At 33.8% G+C, this 23707-nt stretch overlaps 1 protein-coding gene across 1 annotated transcript; it reads left to right on the top strand.

Annotated features, from left to right (window-relative positions):
- Positions 1–65: 65 nt before the first annotated feature.
- defl (Integrator complex subunit 7) lies at positions 66–21512 on the top strand. Its single transcript, XM_089237482.1, has 22 exons — positions 66–307; positions 613–720; positions 1878–2007; positions 2225–2371; positions 3096–3233; positions 3475–3604; positions 7529–7645; positions 7969–8091; positions 9277–9391; positions 10267–10374; positions 10528–10646; positions 10805–10901; positions 11023–11171; positions 11390–11575; positions 12377–12535; positions 12624–12818; positions 12990–13093; positions 13406–13474; positions 14448–14595; positions 16162–16260; positions 16468–16659; positions 21161–21512. Exons 2-22 carry the CDS (start codon positions 621–623, stop codon positions 21407–21409), a joined length of 2874 nt encoding a protein of 957 aa, XP_089093608.1. The 5' UTR covers positions 66–307; positions 613–620; the 3' UTR covers positions 21410–21512.
- The last annotated feature ends 2195 nt before the right edge of the window (positions 21513–23707 follow it).

Raw genomic sequence — 23707 nt, 5'->3', positions numbered from 1 at the left:
ATTTTGTGACCATCCCATACTGGAGAGACTTTTTTTAAAGTTCCTCTCAGTAGAACAGAGCTTTGTGTTTACTTGGTGAATTTCGAAAAAAACATACATATCACCGGAAAGCCCTGTGTAATTATTATTGTATTGCATTGTAATATACATATCACGTTTATTTATTTATTTTTTTGGCCTTTTTGATGTTGTTACATTGATTTGTGGAAGTAATATTTTGTTTCATTGATGACTGTTCCTCGAATAAGTTTCTCTATTGATTAAAATTTGAACGGAAAATTCTTGGACGGAACTGAACTATAAGCCGGTAATGTAATATAATTATCATGCATTCTTATTTCACACATTAATGTTGTTTCTCTCAACCTGGCTCCCTCCTTGTGGTGCTAGGATATTATAAGAGAGCCACGTTTTTACATTTTATATTTCATATACTTATGTTTTCACATTTTATATTTTTGTTTCAACTTTGAGAAACCAAACATTTCATTTTGTAGTTTTCATGCTGATATTGAGGTGAAATATTAATTTATGTAACGCATCTTCCATAAATATCATTATCAATGTTGTCTTTCTTCCCCCTCGTTTTGAAGAACATTTAATGTTTTATAGGTTAGCTAATGGCTGCAAGTATCTCTGGTCGCCTATCTATGGCATCTGAATTCTCAACGTCTGAACCAGATCAAGATGCTAATTCAGCACTGACAGAACTTGATAAAGGTATTCTTTTAAGCGTAGTCATTTGAGACTCAATTAAACGTTGTGCTTGAATTAATTTAAATTATTGTAATAAACTGTATGTAGTTGAATCGTGAAACTATAAACAATTCTGAGCCTGTGAACACTTGCGCTAGCGTTTAGCAGCCAGGAGGTCTACCAGCTTCTAGTGCTTATAAAGAATAATCCGAGAGAAATTGACGTCAAACAAGCATAACTTTCTCTCCGCATGAATGGAGGAAGTTCATTGAGTGGGGAGAACCACTCACTGAGATTCGGATTACAGTATTTTACACTCGTGATAGCATTGCATTTGTGAAAAATAAATATATTTATTTTATGAAAAATAATTATGCAATCATAAAAAAATGTCGTTTTAACAGCCATAGCGTTATCCCTTTTTTGGCCATTTTTTTTCTTTGGCGAGAAAGACGACTGAAAGCATGACTTCATTTTATTCTTGGTGACTTCTTGTCGTGCATTCAGATGTTTTTCTTGATAAAGAAAAAAAGTTGCCAACTTATTGTCATACTATAGCTGTTCCATCAAATATTTTCATTTTATTATGTGAAAAGTAATAAAATGTGCGTGTGAGGTCAATGGCTTACTTCGCCCGCTGATATGCCACCTTCCACATAGCAAGAGGATGAAACCTCCAGGGATGTTGGTACATTTAATAACTAATTAAGTTCTTTAATGTAAGTGACAACTATACTCACTTGAACAAAATTGCTGAGGAATGGGTTATATTAGCTTAAAAACTGATGTTTGGTGTTTGAAATTTGTTATTTTTAGCTTCAATGTTTGATTGTCACTTAAATTATTGTACTGTGCTCAAAAGGTGTTCCTTTCCTTCAAACAGGTTTTTTTATCTATCAAGCCTGAGGCAACCATAGGGCATAGGTGGTGCCTTCATTTTCCACTTAACTCCATTGGTAGTAAAATTGCTGTATGGCAATATGACCGGAGTTAATGTGCAGTAAAGTAGTGTTCATAAGACTAGTGAGAATACTCATGGGTTGAATAATTGCTTTCTTTTTGTACACATTCAAACTCTTAGAAATAGAAACAAAACTATTTTGAAATGTCAGTCTTATGCTGAAATGAATGTCTTGCAATTAATTTTCATCATCTCATAATTTTTTCTGTTTTATATTTAGGCTTGCGTTCAAATAAAGCTGGTGAGCAGTGTGAAGCCATTGTTAGGTTCCCTCGTCTGTTCGAGAAATATCCGTTTCCTATTCTGATAAATTCGGCATGTTTGAAACTTGCGGAGCTCTTCCGTATGGGGTAATTAATGCTTTCCTGACTGTTTTTCAGAGTGAAAATATGTTTTAAGATTGTAAGTTTTTGACATTTTTGGGTGAAAAACTTATCTTTAACTTGATTGAAATTTTCTTCATTTTTCTATTATTGCTTTGATAATTTTAGTTGCCACAATTTAATAAAACTAACTTATTTAGTCTGTCACAAAAGGAATAACTCTTATATATATATATATTTACAGAACAAACTTCCACAGAGTATTGATACTTCGAGTTATGCAGCAGAGTCAGAAACATCTAGATAAAATTCTCAACATTGATGAGTTTGCCCATAGGTTGTATGCTGTTATCTACAGCAATGATCCTGTCGCCAGAGCGCTTACTCTGAGGTAATTAATATTTATACTAGAAAGACAGTTTTTTTTTGCTGTATCTTCAAGAATGTAGGCCAAAATAACCAGATTATTATCATCATTATGTAGTTTTTGGGAGTTTTATTATATTTGAATGTACATATTTATGTAAACAAGTAATAGAATAGCATAAATAAGATTTTTCGCAAGGAATTTCATGATCATACTATATTTTTTTATGCTTAAGGGTAAAAACATAGTGCACACTGGTTTCTGATTCTGCAAGTTGATGGACGGCATTACAGATTGGTTTAAAACCTGAATTTCAAAATTTTTTAGCCAACTTGTAATGATGTTGACTTGTAAAATCAGCATGCACTGTGTTGATACCCTAAAAGTTCCTCATCTCATAACCAACAATAATTCACATTTGTCTTAGCTGTATTCACTCATCAAGTTTTTACATTTCAATACCCCATTAAAAATATTTTTCACACACATGCACACTTTTACATTGAACTCTTGCTAGTGCTTGTTTCACTTTAATTATGAGGAGCGATAGGGAAAAACAATTTCTGACGGGGGAAAGATGAATAAAAATGTTTGGGAAATTATGGGGTTGAGCAATTTGTATCGAGGGAAACGATACCCAAATTCAGTGGTATCGTATGGTTATGCACAAACAGTTTTTCTTTAATTTCTCTTCTAATGTTTTTCCCCCCTTATGAATTTAGTTGAATGGTTTTTAATTCATTCTTAGAACGCTGGGAAGCATTGCAAGCATCGTAGCAGAAAAAAAGTTCATCCAGCACAGTATTAGAAATAGCTTGGATTCACATGATGCAGTTGAAATGAAGGCTGCGATTTATGCTTCTGGGAAATTCGCTGCTCAGAGCAAGTGAGTGGTCTTTATCATCATACATTTAGTTTGTTATTACAATAACATTATATTATTAATTTATCTGTTGTTCATCAAGTGATTAATTACATATATTTTATTTAAAAAAAAGAAGTGCACACAAATCTTCAAAAAATGTATATTGTATTAGTTTTAAGGTCACATATGTATATGGGATTAAAAATATACACGCTTCTTCCAGCTGAGTGAAAATTTAATTTTTTCATATGATTTTATACAGAAACTTTGCATCAAACATCTGTAGCAAAATTGGAGAAATGATACACGGATTGGCCACACCAGTAGAAGTAAAACTGCAGTTGCTTTCTGTGTTCCAACACATGCATCATGATGGACAGACAATTGCTGAGGTACTCAACAGCTGAGTTTTCTTTACTATTTGAATGTTAAAGATGAAGCTTTGTATCTTAACCATGTATGATAAATACTTTTTTGCTGATATGCTTCAATTATTTTTTCTCATTCTTCAATCATTATTACTGATTTAACTTCACCAAAGGCCAAATTTCAATTTGTTTTTACTTTCCAATGTTTTTACTTTGATATCATTCCTAAAGAACTTACTATTTAGTTATCATCATTATTAAAATTAGATCTGGATTTGAAACCGCATTTTGTATGCATTTCTTATTATAGCTGTTTGCACATTACCTTGAATTTTATAACCTTGTCTAATTAATCTATACAATCATTTTTCAACCTACAGTCCATGAGAATCGCATAGGCAGTTTGCAGACAGATAACTCAATAAAAAATTATTCAGTTGTTTTAACTGATATTAGTAATATCCTTATGGGTTTAAATAAAAATTAGACCTTCATATTTAAAATACCTATATCTCTAATCATGAAAAATGTTGGAAAACTAATTGTGTAACCAAAAAATGGTATTTACTTCAAATTAATCTGTGTTGTTGCTAATTACTGTATTGCTAAAATTACTGAAGGGTGAACAAGTAAAGTACTGTAATAAATCACAACAGACAAATATGTATTTCATTAGAAAAATTGTTCATCATGACTAGGTGATCATATCTCATTGAGAAAAATGTGGAACATTGGGACCCCTAATACAATACAGGACACTGCAGATTGTCACCAATAAACATTGCCATAAGTTGCCAAAATCACCACTTGTTGCTGAAATTGCAGTGAGAAGTGTAGTTCACAGAAACAACATTTATTATGACACATATGCAAGATGAATTTAAAAAATTTAAATATAACAAAATAATAATATAATATAATGAAAATTATCTTCCTTCTTGAATTTAGTTAAATTCAAATACTCTTAATCGAAGGAGAATGGGGCATTTCATTGTAAGGATGTGATGAATATTAGGCCGCTATTCTGTATTTAGTCCTTTTGCCAAATATTTGGCTCAGCCGAATAATGCTTAAATGTTTGCCCAAATATCTGTGTGAATCTAACCACAGAAAATTAATTTAAAAAATATATTGGAATTTTTTGCATAAATTAACAATTTACTGATTATATTTTATTGTGTGGTGCATACCTATCCCTTTCTGCGCAAGAGATTATGTCGGTGAATGTCTAGGATAAGAGTAAAACATGAAACTGAAAATAGAATCCTACTGCAATAAGGTGGAAGTGAGCATGAATTACACAAATTCACTAACTGAAGGATGTACCTAGATAAGATACGTATATTGAGCTACTTAAAGGGACATCTGGAGTGAAAAAATAAGTTTTAAATTTTATGATGCATTAATAATTGAGTGTAAATACTAGTTGGCTTTTTCTTAATTAGAAGCAAAATTGTAACAAGTGTTGAAAAAAAAATTGATTCTGTGAGTACAGTGATACCTCAGCTAATGAATGCCTCAGCCTACAAATTTTTCAGCTAACAAAGTTTTTTAGTGATTTTTCTGCCCAGGCTAATGAATACTGATTCAGCTAACAAACATTTTCGATGATATGAATGCATGCACTTACCTAAAATAGCCGCATATCGTAGAGCATGATTAAGCAATGTTGACCTTTTCAGATGTTCAGGGACCTACACTTCTCTTTCTGAAATTCCTTGAACTATTTCATATAGAATGAGAGATTCAGCCAAAATAGAATATGCATTGAAACGGGGGGGGGGGGGGGGGCTATGTTTTCAGAGCACGAGTTCTTTCAGTGCAAGACTCTTATCATCGAGCTGAACAATCTGGACATTCTAAGAGTATCTTTTCCATCTGCATGTATCAGACACAAAAATGAGCTGACCAAATCACAAATAGATGGGAACACGTACAAACTCTATTAGGTTGTGTCAACACGAGCTTCAGTAGACTAAACCTGTTGTTGGTTGTGTACATGCTGAAAAATAAAAAGATCTTCAGCATCTCTTATCTTCCTGAAGATTCTCATTTATATAATTTTAAAGCTGTTACTTTTAGCCTTCAGTCAGTTTTTGATTTTTTATAGCATTCCTTGGTGTTTTAAAAAAAAACTATTTCTAAATTATGGGCAGAAGCTGGAACAAATCAAACAATTTTCCATAGAAACCTGTGGGAAATTTCATTTCAGCCAATAAAGATTCCGGAACAAATCATCTTCATTAGCTGAGGTCTCGCTGTGGTATTAAAATACAATATATCATCGTTAAATTTGATTGTCACTATAATGGCAATATTAATTTAAATAAATTGCATAATTAAAATACAATACCAATCATTTGAAATTACCAATAATTTTATTTTCAGGTAAAAACGGTAATTTAACTATAATTGTGATGAATTTTTTGAAAATGATAGTTTTTGTTTTGAAAATGACGAATTGTGATTTGGTATTCTGCCAAATCACTATTCGTCCCATCCCTATTTCATTGTATGGAAAAAGTTGTAACTGCCAAAAAATTTCCATACGTTACGTAAAATGTAGGAATGCCACATAAAATACAAGAAATTCCTATGTTATATGTACAGTAATCTTTCATTTAGGGGCCATTCAAGTATTACGTAAGCAGATTTTTAGTCATTTTTGACTCACCCTTGTCAGCAAAATTTCATCAGCAGCTTAAAATATTTCATATCTTCAAACAGGGTGATTGATGACGTAAGCAACCTTCAAACCCCCCCTCCCCCTTCTCATCAAAAGTCAGCAAATCCGTAACCTCCCTTAATGCTGATGTAATACTTGAATGACCCCTTATAGGAGGATTTTCTGCACTTCCGGTCAAAGATGTAAGTAAATATTAATTATTAATGCTATTCACTTATATGCCTCTCTCACTAATGTGTCTTTTTTTTTTCCTGTTGCCTTGCACAGACGCATAAGCGAAAGATCACAGTACAGTGAAACCTGTTCGAAACAGAATGTCAACAGACTGAAATAATAATCAATTTTGGACAGATTTCCATTTTATAAAGATGCAAATAAAAGCACTAAATCATTGAACAGATTATATTTTGATTCCGTTTAAGACAGGTTTCACTGTATTTTATTCCTGTATTTATATGCCCAGAAAAATACAGTAAATATGGTATGGTGTATGTATATTAACAATTTTCAAAGGGTGTAACACTGATCCTCATTGTCTAGTACATCAATTTCAAAACAATTAACATTTTAAGGAAAGTTGAAGATTTTATGTGTGCAGCGTGAAAGTTCTGTTGTGCTCAAATAACTTTTGAAGATTCAAAAGTTATTCGGAATCTTCCCTCCTATCAGCCACCATTTTATTTATAAAGAACAACACTTGATTCAACTTATTATGGTTGGCCTCGAGACCAAATGGTATATATGTATGAGAAAGAAAAATTTGTAAGCAGGAAATGCTTTGGCAAGGCTAAAATATTGGGACTCTTGAAAGAAAACTTAATTTACACTCTCATTCCTCCTCCAATGGTTAATGTATAATGTAATATTTTCCATCTCACAGGCCCCAAGAATGCTTTCCCTCACCCCTGGTACATAACACTGGTCTGTGAAATGCATGAAATAACCATGATGGTGGAAAATAAATCATATACTGTAGTTTTTCAGCACTGTTTTTATTTACTTCACAAATACAAACATGTGATACACAAATTTAGACATGTGTTACACAAATACGAACATATAGTACACAAAAAATACATACACACATATTACAAACAAACGCTTTGTAGCCTCAAGGGTCCAGCAGGCCTATAAGCTATAGAATATTTTTTTTTCTCTTGCAACAGCATTAAATTTTCATCTCACTTTATTCATATTTCTTACTATTTTAGGTTTTATAACAGCATAAAGCTAATACATGTTTTTTATACGTACCTTTGAAGGTATGGGAGCTCTGTACTTCTCTGCTTCCCGATTATCCAGCCCAACAGTTTGTTGTCCGAACTCTTCACACATTGACCGAGCTGGCAGCTTCTTGTATCACCCTCATACCACAACAGGTAGGATATTTTATTTTCATGTGTATGTGTTAGTTTCAAATAACAGTGTTAATCTCACATGATCCAGAAAGATCTGATGATGCTAGCCCCTGAAGTTGGAGAAATGTTGAGTGTAAAATTCCAATCTGTTAGGGCTTATAATTGCTCAAAAAACATTTATTCATCAGGCAACAGGTATGAAAATCTCACCAGAAATTAATAACAGTGAGGTGTTTATTCTTCTGTGAAGAAAAAAAACACAATGGAAGCTTCACAAACAATTGTTATTTTTCACATTGCATATAACCTTTAAATATAATCAAAAGTTTTGATGTTTGATTCAGGTTGATTTGTTAATATCTTATTTGAAAGAAGATGCTCGATCATGTGTAAAAATCAATTCTCTGAGAAACATGAAGAAGTTGGCCCAGAAAGGAGCCCATCTTTGGAGCGTGACAAATGTTAATGTAAGTATACAGGAATATTTAGTGTTTATGCACTCTACTTTTTTTTAGGATTACCATAATAAAATATCAGAACAGAAAGTACTACTTAACTGTACATACATTCTACAAACCTTCCTCTGGTTAAAATGTTTCTTCCTATTTTTTTGTCTCTTTCTAAAATAAATTCAATGTTTTTGAACTGGTGTGATTCATTCTTTTGAAAACCACATGCAATATATCTTTAGATTAACTCATTTGTATCCACTAGCAGAATATCCTGCAACTTTTTTTTTGTCCTTTATCACTAAGTGTGGAAGAGTTCATTCATGCTAATGGTCACTTTGTGCTGAATGTGAAGGAATCTGTGAGTGCTTCTTGAGATAAAGAAAAATACTTTTGGAAGTTTGACTGATTCAAATAAATTCACACCCATGCCAGTTACTACGGTTTTATTTTTTTCTGCCTAATTCTCAGCCAAAATCAATATTATACTTGGAATTTTAAAACCAGTTTAGATATTAAGAGTGTTGATGAGATTTGTAGCGAGTTGAGCACTTCAGATTTATGAAGTGAGTAGCAGATTTAGAGCAGCGATACAATAAGGGGTTAATTATCTAATTTCTCCAGTCATCCATCGGCAACTGGTGCCATCATGTATAAGTTATTGGAATGTAGAACAGGGAAAAATACACCTTAACTCTTGTACATCAAATTATAATCTAATGTACAGAGCATTTTGCATTAGGAACAAGTGATGAGTTAGTAAACAAAGGGTGTCACGAGTGTCAATTTTGGCCATTGGAAACATTTTTTTTTGTAACTGTAGAAATTAATTTTCTGAATAATAGCATAATAACATTTGAAAATAAGCTTGAAAATATTATTTGATGATTTTGACTCGATAAGTTTTAATGCGGTATGAAATTATATCAATATTTTTGTACGTATAACAATTTTCTATGAGATAAAGTTATTAATAGCTTTATTTAGTGACTGATTTTTTTTTCCTTATCATATTCTATGTGTACTTACGAAAATATTTATTTTGTTTTGACTAATAAGGATTAAAATATGTCACTGATCAAAATTTCAAACTTCAAAAATCATATTTTTGACAATTAAAACTGAATTCAGTGAATTCTGTATTACGCAATGTAAATAGCATTGTTTCTCTTTTTTCATTGACTATTCATTTATGTATGCTAGGAACTTGTGGATTATGCTATAGAAACCCCATATAGCAATTTGAAATGTGCAGTGTTTGGTGTTCTGGTGGCACTGTCATCATCTATAGCAGTGGATAAGTTTGATTTTTCTGGTGGTACGTAGTTTTTGTATGAGTACATGTGTGATTTATTCAATTTTTGATTAACTTTTTTTTCAAACTTATTCTAGAAGTTGGTAATTTAAAAATGGTAATTTAGTTTTAACTATTTCAATCACATATCAATTTAATTATGACTGTTATTTATATCATACTCTGCAATTGCTTATTGCATAAAGGCAGTTATTTTCTCTGATCTTCTGGCTCTTGTTGATCAGAGAATATGCCTTGATGAAAAATCCAAAGAATTCTATCGATATCCCATTTAACAATCAACAGATTAGACCGGTTGAAATTATAATCGTTTTAGTTAATCACAGATAATATGGATGATCAGATATTCATGCTACCAGCACTTTGGTGAGAAATTATTTTCTACATTCGAAATACTCTTGCACAATTCTTAAATGTCTATTTCCATTAAATAATGATATAACTTGTTTTTAAGAATTAGTTGTGATTGGAGTATTACATGTAAACATAATACGGAATAATGAAAATATCTTTTGATGATATTTAGCAAAGTTTTTCATCTTCTTAAAAACTAGAATGCAAAAAATCAAGAACTTTTTCCAATTTTCATTTTTTATTTTAAAAATTGTCTTGAATTGTGGAACATGATGAGAAAATGTTAATGAAAAAAGACAGTAAAAGGACTGACGATATGCATACACCCTGAACGATTTATTGAATGTGATACTAACCCTGAGGATGAGAACCATTATCAGTGATGTTTGTGATTTACTACTGATGCAGATTTTGTTCCTGTTTCAGAATAATGTATGAACATAAAGAAAACACTGCTTTTATTTTTTTTAGATGTGCTCTCATCAGATCATATGTAATGCAATGATTCAATTTTTTTCTTTTAGACTGCAAAGTGTTGCAGCTCTGCCAGGACTGCATATTTCACGATAATGTAAATTTGGCTGCAATATCTATTGAATTGCTTACACAGATTGCTGTTCATGTCTTCCAAGGTTAGTATTTATGGTTCTAATAATTGTTCTGAATTGTGATTCTCATTAAAATATACAAGGATTGGTAATATAATTATAAATGACACATGCTCGTCAGAATTTGGGATCAAGTGATTTTAATTTCAAGATTTTTTTTCATTTGATGGTTTCCAGAGGATATTGTTGTGCAGGGAATGGACTTGATGCAAGAAGTATCAAGTGCCATCGAGACTCTTCTACTAGTGATATGTACTGAGGAAAAAATGACAAAGCTACATCATCGATCTTTAATGGCAAGCATTTTTATTTGGACCTACATTTTTACATTAAAATTGTTTGTATGATACATTAATAATTCCTTTTACAGTGTTTCTATAAAAATTGAAATATCTATGTATGTATGTCTGACTTGTTTTTCACTTGTTTCACTCTGCTCTTTATTTTATTTCAGACATGTTTTCACTGTGCAGTTAACATATGTGAAGTAAATCCAGATATGTGTATTTTGTATGCAGATACCTTAGGTTCTCTCATAGGTAGAAGCTCAGGTATCAGAGTGTGAATCTTTTTACAAACATTAGTTTGATAAGAAATAAGAATATAAGTTATAATGGTTTGTATGATGCAAATGTTGTATTCATATTCATTTCATCTTATATTTCCTTCAAGATGCCAGCGTGATACCTCTTTGTACAGCATTGTGTGCCCTTGGCAACAAAACAGTCGGCTCTCTTGTATTCTGGAAGTCGGAATTGATTTTGAAGCTCCAAGAATTCTCTACCCAAGCTGCAGGCAGTGATCAGTCAGCGAAAGCAATTGTGAGCATATAAATGCTTACTTTCTGATGTTCCTTATTTCTTCACTATCCTATGCGATTATTTTGTTGTGTAGTGCTGTTCTTGTGTTTCATTTCTGTTTTGTTCTCTGTAAAAATGAGTTTTAATAAAACAACTTATTGAATATTTGAGGTTGCTCCCAACTTCATATAATTAATCCACAAATATTATTTAAATATTTTTAAAATTTTCCATATTAGGTGATGATCTGTACTTTGCTGTTCCAAATAATGATCGACAAGCCTTTTCTACTGGGTGATATGTCGTTCATACACAATGCTGTAGAATCCGTTGATATGTGGTCTGCATACCGCATCGCTCGTCAAGCTACAAGGTATGGCCATCATCAGTATGCATCAAAGATATATTCCAATATCTGTGACAAGGTAAGGTTTTTTTTGGAACTCGTAAAGTATGCCTACACATGCTTACTTGATTTTACTATGGGGGGGGGGGGGGTGTCCATGAATAAATATGCCAATCTTTTGCATTTCTTCTCCTGCCCACAATTGCAGTACCCCCAGCCTTCCACCATGCTACATGACGGAGGTGCAACACAAGTCTCTTTGATGTACCACCCTGTCTGTGTAGCAAATTTAACCTTTGTCTAGTGCATATTTGCTTGGCTAGCTATGAAATATGACATCAATGTACATCGATAGGAAATTTCAGCAAACTACTCAAGGACGTCTGCCACATCTCGCACCATATTCGGGTGTAGATGAACCAGTAGAATATTTTTATGCACATTATTTGTGACATACTGAGGAATGAACTACATTCTAGTTCTCACAAATTTTCATTATAGTTGTGGAATATAAATACAAAGCAATGTGTGTAAATATTTTATTAAATGAAATCTTGTCGCTTTAACTTCCAATTAGATATTTAAAAGTTATTTAAAGCTATTACTTTGCACATTTACAGAATCGACTAATCAGACTTCCTTTATTGAACAAAACAAACACATGCAATGATTATTACTTGCAAAATTAATCAATTTGTGTGAAAATTGAATAAGAGCATTCACATGTTTCAATATCTGAGGAACAAGAAAAAACTCTGATTCATATCTTCCATCAGTGTTGTGTTGAAAAGTTTGACCAGAAAATTTTAAATGCAACATACTTTTGAAAATTCTTGTAAAAAGTTATTGCAATTGTTTCTTCCCCAATTTGAAAAATTAGGTTAGCTCTGAGCAGCTTCATTTTTGGCTTCTTGGCTTGAATGAAATCAGCCTCGGAGAAAGTTGCCTCGAAAAAAAACCATTGAGTGCTATGGAGGATATTGAAGAGTGTTTGTCTAAAGCCATCGCCCATTATATGAAAGCCATTTCTTCCCTGAAGGTAAAGTATAGATCCAATATAACAATTTTAATTATTTGATGATTATTGTTGTAGCGGAATGATCCGATGTTTTGTTGACATGTTTCAGGCTGCCACATCACCTGTACATTCTCTCACTTTCCAATGTGAATATGCTCGACTTCGTAGTGAAGTTCTCCAGGCTCATCTACAGCTACTACTTGCATGTTCATGTGTTAAGACTTCACCTCCGCCTGCCATTGCAGTATCTGTTGCAACTGTGACAAGAGATGAATTACAAAAATGTGGTCGTGTTGTCACTCAGGTATTCATAACCTTTTCTATCTTGCATATTTCAAATGCAGAATTTTCTTTTAGTAAGCGAAACATTTTGGAGCTGAAGACATAGATTTGTGGCATAAAATTTTAGAAAAATTAAACCCTGCCATTGTTTTATTATTTGTTTAATTCTTTGGATCATGCTTGCAACTTTTAGATCAGAAAGTGTGCAAAAGATTTCAGGACTTTGGCTGATCAATATGGAGCTTTGTATCAATCTGTATTTGATGCAGATCCAAAGACACTCGTCAATATTCAATTGTATCCTTCTCATCAATGTTTGAACTCACAATTTTTCAGATTAGTGCTCTGTCATTGTTATGTATACAGTGAAATCTTGATACAATGATACTTTGCTACTCAAGAAAAAAAATATATTCTTGTCAAGGGATTAACATTATATCGAGAGGCAACAGTTTGAAATTATAGTATAGGCATTTGCAAACACAAAACGTGAAAAAATATAGTTGTAGAAGATTTATCATTATACCAAGTTATTGTTGTGTAGTGAGGTTTCACTGTAATTATTGATGTGTACGTGTGTCTTTCTGTTCGTCCTTAACAAATTTTCAGACTGCATCAAAGCTGCCAGCTTGTTGCACAAGCTATCGATAAAGTGGCTTTGCATAATCAAGGCATGGGGTTAGTATCTTAAAATTATGCTTTTTATTGTGGTTTACATACAGTTGCTCAGTTTCTTACAGTCTTTGATGGAATGAAAACTGCACCAATGTGTGAACTATCCCCCCCCCCCAACAACTTCTTTTTTTATACAGATTTTCTTACGTGATCTTGCTCTTTAACAGAAAAGAAATGACCAGATAAAATTGACGATAGTACCTATATCACAGTCCCCTAGAATACGAATGATATTTTATCTGATCATTGTAATAATAACCCCACTTTTTAAAATTTGTCAAAGTCATTGGTTTTTATGATAAGTTAGAGTTTTTACATTCTGTGTCTGTGTTTTTACATTTCACACTTGTTTTGTTTTTCTGATGCACAATTTTTTTTACCATCTTATTTTTAGTCGGCCACTTGTTTTGATGCAGCTTGGCCTAATTGATCCTTGCGCCAAAAAAAAAAAAAAAAAAAAAAATCACATTACTAGCAAAACACATATATAATTCTGATAGCATATATGACTTTGTTAGGGTCATACAGACACATGCAACACTTTCTAGCATGCACAAAATTGTTAGAAATTCCTCAGAGGAATGTTTACAAGGTGCTTGAATGGTTAAGTAGTGATAGAGTTTATATAGCCTGCCTAAATAGGCAGGGGAGGGGGGGGGGTCCACAAAATTCTAGATTAAACACATCTGCAACATTCCATTCAAAAAATGAAAATAGCACATAGTACACACATCTCTAGGCACATTGATAATAATGGACACATCTGTTAAAATTCAGAAGTTCCTTTTTTTAAAGTAAAACCATAGCAAAATACTCTGTAGCTATAGGTCAGAGGTATGTGTGCAATCAAATTGTGTGCAGAATGAAATTTTAGCATTTGGAAAATGTAACAAATGCTGTGAATAGTTTTTGAAGATCTATCAATTTCTCGTGGATACATTTTGCCATTTTTCAATATGTGTTTCATCTATAACAGATTCAGTACTGGAGAGGAAGAAATTCTATCTGTGGAACAGCCAAAGCAATCTTTGGAAAATTACAAATTAGCAGAAGCTTGTCATAAAGCATCTCTGATGATAAGAGACTTGAATGTTAATTGTGAAGAAAGAAATGTTGGCAAGCAGGTGAATCTCAAATTTTGTCTGAGTTTCTTTTATGTTGTAGTTAAGTTTAATCCTTTTTCTATATATATATATATATATATATAGCTATATATATATATATACACACACACACACACACACACATTTATATAAGGTCCTTAAATATGTATTGCTAGCCAAAATAGATGACACACGACACTCCATAAAAAGTGTACTGATTCAGTTATGAAGAGGAAATACAAAAGGACCTCAATTTATCACTGAAATTGGTCATGTCTTGTATATATAACCATTTAAGTGTATAATTCAGTTATTTCATAGAACAACTAGTTAAAGTGTGGAATATTCTATGCTTTAATTAGTTAGTCTATGAAATAACTGAATTATACATTTTAACAGTAACATATATAGACTGACAAGAAAAGTGTGCCAAGGTGATTTCTTTAAAAAGTTTTGAAGAGAAATTGCCACTGATTCTATTCATTTAAATAGCACAAAAATACTAAAAAAAATTGGCAGAATAATTATAGGTCACTAAAATTTTTTTTAAATATTAATATTTTGAACGCCAATAGAGTCGAAGAATGAATTTGAAAATTCTGCTATCCTGGAGTCTTACAGTGATATCATTCAAACAACATAGGATCTAGTACAGTATAAACAAAGAAAGAGAAAAAAAAGTAAATAACCTTTTTTTAGTTTCTAGAAGGAAAAAAGCTGAAGGGAAAAAATAAAAAGGAGGAAAAAAGAGTAGAGCTAAAGTGGGAAAAGAATTTTTTTGTAGATATCACCAAGAAGATGATGAGTAGCTAACTGGTGTCAGTTTTATTAGTTTTTTGTAGCTTTAATAATTGCAGTCCACCACTAGTTTTTGAATTTCTATTTGTTTCTCGGTGACATGGTTTCACTTGAATTTTTTTATAATTTTTTGAGGATGACAACATCTTTTAACCATTTCTTTGTGAGTCACCTCAGATATAAGGACCTCGGCAAATAGAAACAATTCCCGAAAATGCAAAAAATAACAGCTTGCAGATCACATGTAAATTTATTTTGCCTGATGATAGCTTCTTTCTAAAGGCAACATTATATAATTCTAAATGTGTCACTTCTTAAATTTGCTGAGATTACCTCCACTTGCCATGACGGCTCATTTATTATTTATTCAACCAATTTTCATTGAAGATCATCATTTTCTCTTGTGAAATGGAACTAATGGTAGGAACGTCTTGGGGAAGTCTCTGTCTGAAGCAAACAAAGCCACTTCATTAAGTCCATCAAATCTCAATTTTTTTAAAAATGCACTTACTCTTTAAAGGATTTTTTTAGTCAATTTTAGCATGAAACTCTCTTATTTCTGCAATGTGTCACTTCTAGTTTCCAACCATTGCTTTCATGAAACTATAGTTTTCCAGCCATACTCTTTAATGAATTTGCCTATTTTTAGTCTTAACAAGCTCCATTTCTCTTTTCATTGACCCTACAACTATTTTTTGTTTCTTACTGGCACTTGTTGGGCTGCAAATGACTGACTTTGGTTAGTAGAGGTCTATATCTGTCTAAATCCATTGTTGAATCTTTCCTTAGGAAACAGACTATCTGCTCAACATCGCCAATGAAATGTTCCTTGTTCCACTCGGCCTCCCACGATTTTTCTACCAAGCACTACAGTCTACGAGTATCAAGGTGAATAACTTTTCTACTGACCCATATCTATTTGTAGTCAATATGAACTTTTAGGATTTCACTAATATGGTTATGAGCATTATTGTTTTTTTATAACTCATTGTTCTTTTATAATGATTATAAGGGTTTTTTTCTTCATTTATCAGAATTCTGTTCATTATTCCATTTAAACAATCCTTTTATCATTATTTTTTTCACCTTGCTTAGCTCGCCATTTCTCCTCAACCAAAAGTGTCGGGTGAACCCATTGTAATTCAAAATTCCTCGGATTTAGCCATAAAAGTAGAAGGTGTCGTTCAGCATGGAACTCGAGCAGGACTCTTCAGGAAAGTTGACAAGCTTTGCATAACAGTGAACTCAAGTCAGCAAAATCGTAATAACCAGCAGCCAGAAATAAAGGTAGGCTATTGGTTCTTTTACTCATTCTACTTATCATATAGGTCACATACACACCTAGTCTATTTATCTATTTCATAAAACGAATTATCGATCGCTACAATCATATCTATAATGTTACATACAAATGCCACAAATGCGAAATTTCCATTACTGTACAAAAAAAAAAAAAAATTACTGTAAAACCCTTCTTAACGGATACCCCAAATAATTTCCTAGTGTATAATAAAAGTATGAATTTCGAACCCCTGATTAATGATCACCCTTCTTTTGCGGACAAATTTTTTTGTTCCACCAATGTCCACAAAAGAGAGGTTTTACTGAATTTGAAATATATACATATTTCTTTTTTAAACATGTCGATTGAGTTAGAATTCATGACCTATTTGGGTAAGCTGTTGCATATATTCACAATCAATCAGCTTAAGCCTTGTGTACCATCAAGAGCGCATGTGACTCTTCTTTGAACCCCCCTCAATCAATTCTATGTCCATCTGTAGGAATGGTCTCCAAAACCTTATGGCATACTCCTGTCCATGACAAACTAAGCCTCGGGAAATTGGAAATATGATTTTAGGAGAACAAATGAAGACACCATTTTGAAAATGAAACTGAGCATTCTGTTTGCTTTTCTTACCAGAGCTGAACAATGTTCAGAAAATGTTCGCTCGTCAATGAGAATTTCTAAATCGAAATCAGTGATCCTAGCTGTGTTGAGAAAGACATCTTCATTCAACTCAAGAAATTTCAAGTCAATTTCAAGTGAAACCTGGGGTTGTTGGAACAGAAGTGAGCTACCATGCACTTATCAACACTAAAGGTCATGCTCCTATCTTTAGCTCATGCTGCAATCATATTCAAGTTTGTCAGAAGCCTCTCTCCCTATTGCATATAATTATGCAGACCTGCCAACTCTCCGGATTTAGGCGGGAGACTCCGGATTTTTCATCCTTCCTCCCGCTTTCCAGGTTTGTTAAAATTTCTCCGGATTTTGGCAGAGAATTAGATTTTACGTGAGCTTTCACGTTATTGTGACGTCAATGACTGCTCTCTGTCGTCGTTAGAGAAAACACTCGTAGAGGACAACCGTGGTCATTTCCATCGAGCAGCCGTAAAAAAAGTCTTGGTGACTGCATTCAAGTAACTGGCAAAGACGTGACTGTTTACGTAGCGTTTATCGGCAATCATTTATCAGGGGCACGACCTTGGCCCAAAATTCCTGTATAATCGTTATTGTATTCCATTAACAGCTGTGCGGTTTAATCCATTGTTGTTCCATGACGGAAAAGCACGAGTTTTTCCGTCAGCAGCTTTGTATTTTGAAGTTTTTAAATTGTTTCTCCTCCGATTAAATATGTCTTCAGCATTCCTATTTTTATACAGTAAATTTGAACTATGCCTGATGAGGGAAATATATAGAGAAAAATTCCAGACCACATAAAAAACTAGTCCAATAGTAAGGTGGCCATCCTAATGGATTGACCCATTCATGTAGGGCTTGGGGAGCCTCAAATGAATGGTCCTCACGATAATGAGATTTGATGCCACGATTTCTGAGAGTAAATATGTAAATTGGTAGGCAAGTACTTTGGCAGTTGGTTCCTTCTTAACATCCCAGAAAAGGGGTCCCAGAAGTGGTGCTATTAAGAAAAACCTTGGCTTTTTTCAAAGCATTTCAAATGTTGTATTAAAGGTTTAGGCGTGCTTTAAGATATTGATTAAATAATATTGATTCTTGACTGTATTAATATTATATATATATTATATACAGGGTGGGGGAAAAATCTGTAGAAACTTTAAAAATGAATAAAAACCGGAAAAATAACCAAAATAAATCACAGTTTGCAGGGTCAGCATCGCTAGGTCACGAGAATTGTTTTAAGACAGGAAAAAAAACCCCAAAAACAGCCGATAGGTGACGCTGGTACGAGCGACTTTGGTGGAAATATGCAAATGAGATGGTTATAAGAACTTGCACTCCTAATCCAAAAACAGTTCACTGTTGCAAACTGTGTATGTAGACCCGCTGCACTCTGTCGTTGTTGGATTTGTGACTCGCCTGCAATGTGTTACCCCTGGGTGGTGGTCATGGGGAACACATTCTGCTGTAATAAATGATTTGGAGACATTTTGTTCGTTATTTGCGTATATTTTCTTTGACTTGTGTATGTCTGCGCAACCTATCGGCTGCTTTTTTTTAGTTATTTTTTTCAAATTTGAAAAAAAATTCTGTGACCTAGTTGTTAGCCCGTTCGGGTTTGAGACCGTTCTCGTAAGTACGTAAGCGAATGCCGTTCCCTGATTTCAATTGCGTTGTGTTGTGTTTATAAAGTATATAACCCAGGCAAAGTTTACACAAAGTAGTCATACACGAGATGCTGGAAGTTAATTAGTTTATTTACACTATAGTTAATTGAATTAATGCAAATTGTATTCTCATATTACCATCCTTATTAAAAGAAATTAATACAACTTCATTCAAAAATACTTAAAAAAATCTTCGGTTGGCCCCCAAAACACTTAAGCTCTTGGCCCTGAACATTATATGACCCGTGATTTCCATTACACCTCAGTTCGCCCCCAAAACAATTAATTACAAGCAACCTACACTATAATTCACATATGGGAGAGAGAATATAATCCATGCATCACTCACCAAGTTGCAGAGAGAAACCCTTCTCCAGTCTTTAGCTTTAGCCCCTTAGACACTCATCGCAGCCAAGAAACCGATTCCTCTGATTACAACTCTCGTCTTCACAAGTCATCTCTTTTTCAGTCTAGTTTTGTTACTGCCTTGCTCTCTAACTCCAACTGTCAATTCCAGTATCCAGATTTTCTCCTCCCTTTAAGATTTCATTTCGGACGTCCCCCATCCCTTGGAAAACTCCACCCATTTAATTTGATTTGATATTTTACCCATCATCTCTAAGTTTCTATTCGTTTCTTGAGGGTTTATTCATAAGATTGGCCACTGCCAATCCATCCCTAATTTCTTTGTCCAAGCAACTCTCCCTTCAGGACCCTGAGAACCCCAACGGCCATGGCCTAACCTACATTGAAGCTTCCCATGACTAACACTCGACATTTTAGATCCTCTGTTATACTTTAATTGCATTCCCTAAATGAAGGGATTCTATTTCTACTTAAATGGCCGTCATCTATTCTCAATCTTGAAAATTTGTCTATTCATTCGTCGGTCCCCTTTATTTCCTACGATTCCCCGCTTTTTCTCCAAGAAAACACTCCTCGGACGATCACTTTTGCCTAGGGCACCACTGAAGTACAACCGACCAGATGCTTTGTGACGGTAACTAAAAGATTCCCTAATGAATGGCGATTGCCCCATCTATTTACATCGGTCTGTGATTGTATTTCTTTTAATTGGGACTATGTTCCCACCACGTGGACAAAACTTCTTCCATCGACATGACGGCACTTACTTTAAACCCTCAAGAAACATGACGGTATTCTTGAGGGTTTAAAGGGTTTTAAACTTTGTGACGGTAACTAAAAGATTCCCTAATGAATGGCGATTGCCCCATCTATTCACATCGGTTTGTGATTGTATTTCTTTTAATTGGGACTATGTTCCCACCACTTGGACAAAGCTTCTTCCATCGACATGACGCCACTTACTTTAAACCCTCAAGAAACATGACGGTATTCTTGAGGGTTTAAAGGGTTTTAAACTTTGTGACGGTAACTAAAAGATTCCCTAATGAATGGCGATTGCCCCATCTATTTACATCGGTCTGTGATTGTATTTCTTTTAATTGGGACTATGTTCCCACCACTTAGGCAAAGCTTCTTCCATCGACATGATGCCACTTACTTTAAACCCTCAAGAAACATGACGGTATTCTTGAGGGTTTAAAGGGTTTTAAACTTTGTGACGGTAACTAAAAGATTCCCTAATGAATGGCTATTGCCCCATCTATTTACATCGGTCTGTGATTGTATTTCTTTTAATTGGGACTATGTTCCCACCACTTGGGCAAAGCTTCTTCCATCGACATGACGCCACTTACTTTAAACCCTCAAGAAACATGTCTACCATCCATAGACAACCATTCTTATTTACGTTCCTATTATTAAATTATTTGTTTGCTGTACTATAGTATATCGGTTACTGTCGCCTGCTATCAGTGCCTGGAGACCTACAGTTCTAAATAGTTAAATCCAAAAATCAAATTAAAATACTCCAAACTATCAATTTAAATATATCTGAAAATAATAATTTTAAATATTCCCTCTATTCTATATTTCTATTCTAACTAGCGCAAGCTAGTTAACATAGTGATGCTAACCCTGCAAACCGTTTTTTATTTTGGTTATTTTCCAATTTTTATGAATTTTTAGAGTTTCTATAGACTCTTTGCCCACTCTGTAATTGGAAAGATAACCTCTTCTCTTTTGAATTCTGTTGGACGTTTTTCAGAGATTGTTCTTTTAGAGTTTGTTTCTTTAATAGTGAATTAAATTGTTCTCTATTTTTTCACTGAAGACAAATGCAGACATAGGTGGAGGCATAACTCTATCCCAGTTCGTGAATCCACACTATGACTATTTTCAAGCGCAGTTTCTGCTGGCATTTCCGATGGCTGGTCTCCACAACATTCTGGTTGAAACGTCAATTGTTGATGACAAAGATGCTTTTTGGAATACTGGACCTAAAATGACGCTTGCTGTTAAGTCTTATGATGATAACAACAACCAAAAACAAGCGCCACGACCTGGTTTCCCGAGATTTTAGCATGTTGTTCAAAATTTCATGCCTGTTCATGCACATAAACTTGTATTTGTAACATAAATGTATCTTTCATTTTCATAAAACATTTCTCATTTTTTGTATTTTAGCTTTCGTTTTCTCTGCTTATTTTTTTGTATTATGCATGTTTGCATTTGCTAATTTACTAAACAAACAGTGCCATAAGGATAACCTTCGAGAAGTATTTTGAACCCATTATGACATCACAAATTTTTAACATCACTGACATCCTTTGAAATAAGATTGGAATTACAAATTTTTTGCAGGAGCCCCCCTTTATCAACCCCCCCTTATGATGATATGAAATATTCGAATATTTCACATCATCATAAAGGGTGGTTGAGCAGCACGTAAGCATCATCCAAACCAACACCTCCTAGAGCAAGCTTTCTGCTTTAGAAGGTATTGTCCAAACCCACCGAATTAGATGTCATTAAGAATTCTTAATGATATCTTATTTTGGGTGCCAAAAATGGAAAAAACCTTTTGATAGTTATTGGGCACCTGAGCTAACATTCTTCCTATTGACAAGTCCCCTACAAAGACAATTTATAGTGATTTCTAAATGTTTCACGGATCCTTCAAGTGCTATGGAAATGTGTCCGCTTAAGTGCTTTGGAACTGTATGTGTCACGTATCACTCAAGTGATACGTAATTATGCCACGGATCACTTAAGCAATCTGGGAATGTTCCGCGGGTAACTTGAGTGATGTAGAATCGCACTGAAGGCCGCTTAAATGCTCTAAAACTGTGCCACATGTCACTCAAAAGGGATCGCTAAATGTGCCACGGATCGTGTAAGTGTTCTAGTGATCTTTGAGGCCTACTTCAGTGATCTGAAAATGTGCCGCGGGCCACTTAAATGCTCTGGAATTGTGCCACGGGTCATTTAAGCGATTTGTAAATGTGCCGCTTAGTTCATTTTTACAAGATTAATCTTGTAAAAATGAATTAATCTCCTCCTCAAATTTGAGGAAGCGAGCCACATTAGATAACCTTCAAGGCCACATTTGGTCTGCGGGTCAAAGGTTTACCATACATGGCTTAAAGGGTGGGTCACAATGAATTTCTTAAACAGAAATTTTGAGTTCTTACCCTTCAAGTAATATATTAACAGAAATTCATTATATTAATATATAAAATTATTTTCTTTCGAAATTTTAATTTTTCAAAAATAATTTTTGCGTTAAAAACATACTTTGTTTTTCATCTGGGGGGGGGGGGGAAGGCATACGAGCCCCCTATTCTCTCTTCAATCAATCAATCCCCTGTGCAATCAATATGCGTTAGGAACCAGTGCTAACGAAATTTTGCTGATAAAGGGGGGGGCAGAGTTTAGCTGATTCTTGCTGACAAAGGGGGTCAAAAATGGCTAAAAATTTACTTACGTAATACAACGGCAACGGCCCCTAAACTCCCAATGCCACCACAATATTGCACATGGAAACAGGGCTATATAGTCTTTTCAAAATGTCGTTGGTGCTGCCATCTTATTTCGAAATTGAAAGTGACTTATGGAGTGATAATGAAGTTCTGATTAAAAAAACTATATTCTTCATTCCACTCAGTTCCTTATAAACAATGCTCATAGACTGAACTGGAAGTTCAAACTAACAGTTCAGTTATTTTTGCAGGACACAAGGAAACGTCCAAAACAAAGGACCTTGCAATAAGCAGACGACCGGTAAAATACAAATTTCCTCACTTCAATCAATAGTATAGGTGCTGCCATCTGATTTCAGAATTAAAAGTGACGCATGTGGTGGAAATGAAGTTTAATGAAAAAACTATATTTTTCATTCGACTCAGTTCCTTATGAGCGAAGCTGATAAACCGAGCTGGATGTTTAAACTGGAAGTTCGGCTATTTTATCTGGACATAAGGAGACGTCCAAAACAAATAACCTCTTAATGAGCAGACGACAGGCAGAAAGTCGATTTGTTTGGTTCCTTACAAGCTAAGGTTATAGACTGAACTGGCAATTCGAACTAGAAGCTCAGTTATTTTTTCATAACATAAGGAGACGTCCAAAACAAACAACCTTGGGAGAAGCAGACGACAGATACTCTCAGGCTTGATTTATTTACTGCTGTGCTGCCATCTAATCTCAAAATTTCTGACAACTCAAACGATGATGGAAAAAAAGAGACTTACTCTTATGCATGTAAATTATCATGAAATTTTTTATGAGACGAAAATTTCGGCAACAAAATTTGTACTCTTGTAATAATCAATATATTAATTATATTTTTAAATAAATAATAATATTTTTTTTACAAAAA

This window comes from Pholcus phalangioides, unplaced genomic scaffold, assembly GCF_987345545.1.
Source record: "Pholcus phalangioides strain wild (caught in Gottingen) unplaced genomic scaffold, Ppha-v1.0 ptg000010l_1, whole genome shotgun sequence".
Classification (NCBI taxonomy): Eukaryota; Metazoa; Arthropoda; class Arachnida; order Araneae; family Pholcidae; genus Pholcus; species Pholcus phalangioides.
This window is presented reverse-complemented; position numbering and strand designations above follow the sequence as displayed.

Excerpts from the sequence above, each read along its gene's own strand:
- defl (XM_089237482.1), top strand. The coding sequence starts at position 621 with ATGGCTGCAAGTATCTCTGGTCGCCTATCTATGGCATCTGAATTCTCA. Across the intron at positions 2,008-2,224 it reads GCGGAGCTCTTCCGTATGGG|AACAAACTTCCACAGAGTAT; the intron begins GTAATTAATGCT and ends ATATATTTACAG. Across the intron at positions 3,605-7,528 it reads ATGGACAGACAATTGCTGAG|GTATGGGAGCTCTGTACTTC; the intron begins GTACTCAACAGC and ends GTACCTTTGAAG.